The sequence below is a fragment of the Balaenoptera musculus genome, chromosome 17, assembly GCF_009873245.2.
Source record: "Balaenoptera musculus isolate JJ_BM4_2016_0621 chromosome 17, mBalMus1.pri.v3, whole genome shotgun sequence".
In the NCBI taxonomy this organism is placed as follows: Eukaryota; Metazoa; Chordata; class Mammalia; order Artiodactyla; family Balaenopteridae; genus Balaenoptera; species Balaenoptera musculus.
In genome coordinates, this window is record NC_045801.1 from 38,247,759 (window position 1) to 38,255,422 (window position 7,664).

General features: G+C 50.4%; 1 protein-coding gene across 1 annotated transcript; it reads right to left on the reverse strand.

Moving 5' to 3' along the window:
* Positions 1-2,261: 2,261 nt before the first annotated feature.
* KCNS2 (potassium voltage-gated channel modifier subfamily S member 2) lies at positions 2,262-7,026 on the reverse strand. Its single transcript, XM_036829902.1, has one exon. It carries the CDS (start codon positions 7,024-7,026, stop codon positions 5,593-5,595), a length of 1,434 nt encoding a protein of 477 aa, XP_036685797.1. The 3' UTR covers positions 2,262-5,592.
* Between the last annotated feature and the right edge of the window lie 638 nt (positions 7,027-7,664).

Here is a 7,664-nt window from a genome sequence, read left to right on the forward strand (position 1 = left end):
GGGAGGGGAGGGGAGGTGCCGGGGGGCGGGTGGGAGTTGACTCCAGCTATAGTCACCCCCCAGGAGGCCACCGTTGGGCTCAGAGCATGTTATGTTGACTGGAAACAAAATGAGTTTAATGGAAGTCCTGAAAGAACTGTGTTAAACATAGCTTCTCCTAGTCTCCCTAGCTGATGGCTCTTTCCCTTCTTTCTTCTCTGCCTTTTCTTTTATTCACTCTCTCCTTCTGTACCTTCATTAGTTTTTCCTCTTCCCTGGCTTCTTCCTATTCCTTCTTCCTTCTGCAGGACATGCACCAGCTCCTGGGCACTCCTGCCCTCTTTTCCTCCCCTGTTATATCTCCCTCCCTTCGGCCACATCTTTGAGACCTTGTTTGTGCCTACGTTCTTCTGAAAGCATCAGCTTGTTACCTTCAGGCAAAGTCATTCGCTTTGGAGAATTTCGCCAGGAGGATGGTGATATTGACAAACGAGGTCACAGGAGGAGGAACACGCTGCCGGTTTTCAGATCTACAGTATTAACTGAATCTAACACCCAGATAAGGGCCTTGGGTAGAAACGTTGGTTAAAAGTTCTCCTAAAAATAAGAGAAGGTAATAACCATGTGAGCTCAGTATTTAAGTCCTTCCCTCAAGAGGAGGTGTTTGTTTTCCTTTTAAGATGCAAGGGACCCTGGCCCCCAAAATATCCCTGAACATCCATCTATAGCCCTGCTGGGGGAGAAGACGCGCTGTGGCCCGCATGGTGGGACCACGGGGCTGTGGGGACCGCGAGTGCCTCCTCCCCGTGCTGCACGGCAATCCCCTCCTCAGCCGCCACGAGACGGGAGGCAGGTTGTTGCCACAGGCTTCTGAAGGTTACACGGAAGAGGGCACCCACAGATGCCACTGCCCCTCAGTTAGGACCAAGTGTGGGCTGTGGGCGCTCCACCTGCCCTTGTCCACTTAGGGGCCCAGGAACCTCGTGGGAATGGGTGAGGGATCTGCAGGGCTTCACGGAGGGAGCAAACATAAATGGGCGAAGAGTTAGCCAAATGGAATCAATGGGATTTTCCTCTCTGATGATTTTTAATAGCAGGAATTTGGATTAGGTGTCACTAGCCTAAAGCCCAAAGGAGACACGCATCGATTATTTTAAACCTCTATTTGCCTGACACAGACACCAGCCCAAGCATGTCTCTGATATCGTTGTCCCTGAAACTGTCATCTGTTGTGGTTGGCTTTTGAGGAGAGAGATAAAGCAAACAGAAGGTTGTTGGTGAGCAGCCCCTCTGTTCTGCTTAAAAATAAATTAAGGCTATCGGGTTCTGCTCAGTGCTAGAAGGAGGACATGGTGGGGTGGAGGCATGCAGAGGTTCTGTTTTTACATCGAGATGAAGAACTGGGCAGGGCTTTAAGGATGATCTAATCCAACCTTCTCATTCTGCAGCAGGGGGATGTGAGGCTCAGAGAAGCCAAGCGAGGCACCTAAGATCACAGAGTTGAAGGCAAAACCGGGAGCAGACCCCATTTAGCCCAGTGACCTTCCTACAGATTCATGTCGCCTTCGGAATGGCTCGTAGTCAATGTCACTACTGGGTTAAGTAGGTGCTAAGGGCCAGTTCCCCCAGCAATAGTCACACCAAACTAGCCAGAACACTCAGGTTACCCAGGACCCAACTTGCTGCCAGGGAGGCACCGTAGCAGCATGCAGCCTGGCAGCCGGGCGGGGTGGGGTTGGCACCAGCAGGCGCATGTGGTGCTGAACCAGACCGTGTGGGCGGGGCAAACCCTGACAGGGGTGTCTGTTTCACGGGGGCTCCAAGAATTCATGACCATCCCTTCTACAGAGCAGGCTGGTGGCTCTAGGTCCTGGTGGAAAAAGGGCTCCTACCTCTCTGTGCCTGCAAAGAATAACTAACAGCTCCCTTCCCAACAAAGGCTCAAAGAGCCCCGCCTTTCTCAGGAAATCTGGTCCCCAATGTCGAACGCCCTTGCTGTGTTTGCCACTCCACGTGTAACTGAAGTGCCCTAAGGGAGTGCCAATGATTGTGTTCTATTTAATCTGCATACTCTTCGAGGCTGGAGTCCTGAGTGTGGCAGCGTTCCTCCTCATTGCTGAGTCAAGGCGCGGCGAGGAAAGTGCACCCATCACACAGAACGGTTCTGCGGGGCTGCATCAATGCCCGCACAGTAGCGTGTTAATGAGCGTTAAAACAGACAGCGCAAATACAGCGTTCTCAATTTTTTAAATTACAACTCTGTAACAAGTCATGCTGTTAAAACATACAAGCAATACCAGTTAAGCCTTCAAGTAGATAACACACAGCCTGTACAGACCACTGCTATCCCAAAGTGCGTAACAGATCATTTTCTTTGAAATGAGGCAAGAATTAGCAGGTAGTTCCATTATTTGAATACTAAGCCAAGTAGAAATAACAAATCCAAGGATTAAATACCAATTACTACCTTAGGAGCTACAAATCAGCCTGGCATTATAACATGCCCCTCCTCAGAAGCAAACCCAGGAGATGCGGGGGGTTGGCAGAAAACACCAAACTATAACCAGTGTTCATCTGTGCAGAAAAGACACAGTGTCACTTCCCAGCCAGCGCTGTCAAAACGCTCATCACATATATTTCCAGAAAAGCCTGGCCCATGTATTTGTCCCAAAGACATTGAAAAGAACAACCTTCAAATGTTGGGAGTGAAGCTGCTCTCAAGCCCACAGCTGGAAATAGGTGATTTGAAGCTTTTACTGGGTCCCCCTAAAGGAGGTTTACAGGTCAGTCGGACAGCCTGGTGGCAAAAGATGTCAGCTCACAATTATGTTCTTAACTCCAGAAACAGAGCAGAAAATTCACATGACCCCACCCCCCATTCCTTGCACAGATTAGTTTCAGGGACCAGAAGAAACTGCTCCATAAGATGTTATCTAACAAGGTCAATCAAAGCCCAGCTGAGAGCACTTGTGAACTGCGTACCTTGGTCGTACTTTGTGGGAGAGGCGTGTTCTTTCTCCCTGGATCACAGTTCTATCTCCATCCTCTGTGGGAATTAACTCCAGTGTTCAAGCCAGCTGGGTTGTTCTCTCTCCCTCTTACCTGAAACCACTGCTTGGAGTCCTTAATGCTATTAGGACATTCTCATGCTCGGAAGTAACTGAAATTCCAGAATGGGCAAAATAATATTTTATACGAGTATATATATGTACAAAAGATATTAAAAAGACAGTCTCTAAAGTACTTTGGGATTCCCCCAATGAAAGGCACCAGATAAACGCAAGTCATCACCAAAATGAAAAGTCAGGTTTTCCAGCTTTCACATCTGCAAAAAGTAACCACTAGAGGTATCTCTGTTTTGGGTGGTAAAACCTGCCTGTTTAAAAAGAATACTCATGAGAGTGACTAAATTATTCAGCCTCCTTCCTTGTTTCCACTTTTCACAAGCTTTATGGTCAGTGACCGTGGATACCACACTCAGTGACCCAATACCATCAGCCTTGGCAAACTGAACAGTCCTCACGAGTTTGTACCGTCACCTGCCTCGGTGCAGCTGGAGATTATTTCGTAAATTCTCTGCCTTCCAGTGCTGGAAACATCAGCCAAAGCCAAGTGCTACATGTGCAAACTCTGAGAAATAACCCTGCCCTTCTGACTTGGTGGTTGGTTGCCGCTAAGTCATCTCACCTTTCCTGATGCTTCTGAGAAACAAATGTAGACTGTAGACCAGGTAGCACTAGGACGTGGTTGCCTCCCTGCCCACCATGAGGCTCCAGTCTGATGGAAAGATTTGAACTGGGGACCTAAAGGCGTAAGTGACTAGTGCAAATGGCCCGCTCTGTAGTAGCCATGGCAACTACAAGTACACAAAGCCTCTGACAAGATCCTCACCACATCCCCAAGAAGTATGTACTACTTTCAACCAACTAAGACACAAAGCGGACCTTTTTAAGGAAGATCCAAGACATAGATAAAAAGCCTGCCTAACTCCGCATGTAGACCCCTGGATTCTGCAGCTTTTCCAAAGGCTGAACAACAATGGAAGCCAACTGGAAAACCATCCGATTACCTAGAATATAACAGAGAACTATCTTACAAAGGGGTCCAGGTTAACCCTTCAAAACGCTATGTGCTGGTTAACTGAAGAAGAAGAGGGAGGGCATTCTGGAGAAGGAAAGAGTTCTCAACCTTAACACAAGTTTAGAAGTTTAAAGGTCTTTTAAATAGCATCAAGCTTCTCAAGAAGTTTACAAATATTTATGACATTTTATTAAGTAACAATGCTTTTTTGTTTTACAACTCCTTCCTTTCTCCTGGCCTCCACCAACCCTCCCCCAAGAAAAGGCAGCTGAAATGGAAATAAGAACTATAGTATTTCCATCCTGGATAAGCCACGTGTCTATATTTTGAGCACACACTTCCATACCACCAGGTTTCCATGTCATACCAGGAACTCTGAGGCAATTAGAGCATCATATGTAACATACCGTATCATAGAAGCAAAATTATCTAAGTAAATTCTGCTGGAAATAAAAGGGCTCTCATTTTATAAGCTTTCAGAGCAGGCAACAAAATTTTCTAAGCTACTGCCCTTGCTAGCAACCCAACAATGTTTGCCTCAGAAAGACAATACAACAGTAAACTTTTTAGTTGATAAAGACAATACAATCTTATTTCTAAACATCTTTAAAAAGAAACATTTCAAAAAACATGCTAGTATCTAAGACACAGCAAAGTTTATTCAAATGACCTAGACCAGGAACCTCAGCAAGAAATGAATGTCTCTACGACCACCCTAGGAAAGACGGAGGGCTGACTTTGAAAGGTCTTCAAGCATCCTGTGATTTGGCCTACGTTTAGCTGAAGCCCCTGTCCCTAAATGCATCTGTTCTTGGTGAAAATTTCAATCTTCACTACATGATTAACAAAATAACATTCTCTAGAGAGCAACATTTAAGAGATGAACATCAGTGTACATCACTCTAAAAGTGAGCAGGGTACCCATGCAAGCCACAGGGCTACAGAGTTACAAAAACAACTCACAGACTTGCATCAGTCATGTGTACTTAACTTCACATTCCCTTTGTTTTGGTATTAAAACTAAATGAAAGCAATGGATAAAGAATTGAGATTTCGTTTCTACATGACTGTCAGCAAAACCTCATCATATCCTCGCTGACCCCGTAGATGTGTTTCCACTGGACATATTTGTGGGGGCTTTTTGTACAGAACTCACACGACAACCTCAGAAACAGGAGTACAAACAACTGAGACAGTACTGGGCCACAAGCACTAGAATAGAGAACACAATGAACAGAGAAATTAGCATTCTAGGTGGTACTCATCCGGCAGAAAGGTGAACATTTTATGCCCACGATGCAAAGACCAGTGAGTGTCATTTCACTGAAAGGTGCAAAGGCATGGTGTCAGACACACCACCCTCTAAAAATGATCCTAAATACTGTAAAAGCAACCTGGGGTGCATATCCCGTGCATCTCTCCCCTTTGGGGCTGGGCATACTCCTTACACCATAACCCTAATGTGCCTGGACTGTGCCAGAGGCACAAGAAACAGCTCAGCAATGTGGGTTTGAGGATGTCAAGCCCTCGCAGCTAATGCAGGGAATCATTTAAACTTAGTTCGCTTGGCGAGCTCCTGCTCATGTTCGTCAGGCTCGCCATGAGGGATTTAACTTTATGGGCATAGTAGTCCCTTAAATTGACAGAAGGGACCTCCTTCATTCCATCCCCAAAGTCACAGCTGCGCATGGCACTCTCGAGTTGCTTTTGGCGCCGATAAAAGTGGGAGAACTTATTGAAGATCAAGGTGATGGGCAGTACCACCACTAGGATACCAGCCAAGATGCAGGCAGAGGCGGTCAGCTTCCCTGCCGTGGTCCCTGGGACCACATCCCCATACCCTACAGTGGTCATACTGACGGTGGCCCACCACCAGCAAGCGGGGATGGTGGCCAGGCCCTCATTCTCCTCCTTTTCGATAGTGTAGGCCACTACGGAGAAGATGGAAATCCCCACAGAGAGGTAGAGCAAAAGCAGCCCTACTTCTTTGTAGCTGTATTTAAGTGTGGCCCCCAGGGAGCGGAGGCCAGTGGAGTGTCTGGCCAGCTTTAAGATGCGGAAAATCCGCATCAGCCTGAGGACCTGGGCCACCCTGCCCAGGTTGGCCAAGGTAGGTGTGCTCTCCACAACCAGGTTTACCACCAGAGTGATGTAAAAGGGGACGATGGATATGAGGTCGATAAGGTTTAGGGCATTCTTGAAAAATTTGAGGAAGTCAGGGGCCACAGCAAACCTGGCCATCAACTCAAATGTGAACCAGGCGATGCCAAAGTGCTCCACGATTTCGAACCTGGGGTCCTCGCCAGGGCTGCCCTGGCTGTCAGGGATTTGGAAGTCCGGCAGGCTATTGAGACACATGGTGATGATGGACCCCAACACCACGAGGATGGACAGGACGCTGAAGACCCTGCTCAGGACCGAGTATCCGGGGTTGTCCAGCGCCAGCCACAGCTGTCTGCGGAAGTTGCCCAGGGGCTGCCCATCGAACTTGGATGCATCGTTGTAGAAGGCCAGGATCTCATCGAAGGAGGACGTGGTGCTCTCCTGGTCGCTCTGCTCGTCCCACTTCTCCTGTTCAGGCTCCACTTTGCGGCCGTGGTAGCTGTAGCTGCAGCAGGAGTCGATGAAGAACTCGTTGATGCCCCAGTACTCGATCTCCTGGCTGAAGGAGAAGACGCACAGCTCCGCCATGACATGAAGCTTGCCGGTGTGGTAGAAATGTAGCACGTAGGGGAAGAGCTCGGGGTTGCGGTCAAAGTAGAACTCACGCTGGATATCGTCATAGTCGTCGCAGAGCTCCAGAATGGCCTCGCGCGAGTGGCAGAGCAGCAGGCGGCCCAGGCGCGTCTCGGGGAAGCGCAGCAGCGTGTGCGAGCGCAGCCGCTTCTTGAAGCCGCCTACGTTGATGCGGATCTCTCCATCCTCGACGTTGGCCTCCGACAGGTCCCACAGGCTCTGGCCAGTCATATTGGAGACGCCCAGCCGCCCGCGCCGCGCGGGGGCGCTACACCTGGAAGCCGAAGGAATCGTGTCGGGTGAGCGCCGGGCGCTCAGGGCTCGGGCACCTCTTTCTATTTCCCCATCCGCCCCTGGCGAACCCAGTCCTCTCCAGCGGGTCTCTGGGTGCTGAAGGACACTGGGATGGGGGGCCGGTTCTATGGGGTCTGGCCCCCTCCCAAGGAAAGGCTTGGCGTGGGGGTATGTTTCCACTAGCATGGCCGCGTTTCCACGCCCACCCTGGGGGTTCTGTCGGTCCCTTTACGCTGGCGGAGGTCGCGCCCCAGCGGCTCTGAGAGCCCGGGGAGCTGCGGGCTGACCTTGCCCGTGGGCGGGTCGAGGAGACGCCCCCGCCCGCTCGCCGCAGACAGGCGGGACCAGAGCTGGGATGCGCACCGGCCGGGCTGGGCCGAGATGGGGGGCGCGTAGCCTCGGGAGGGGGCGGGGAAATTCACCTCTCGAGTCATGAACCCCGGGTGGGGTAAGGGGGCCGGCCTGGCGTCCCCTGCGTCCAGCCCCCGCGACTGGAGGCCCCTCGCCCCCCGCCCCGGGCTTCCCCGCCCGCCTGGCGCCGTGCCCTGGAGCCGCGTGCGCCGCGCGCGCCGCGC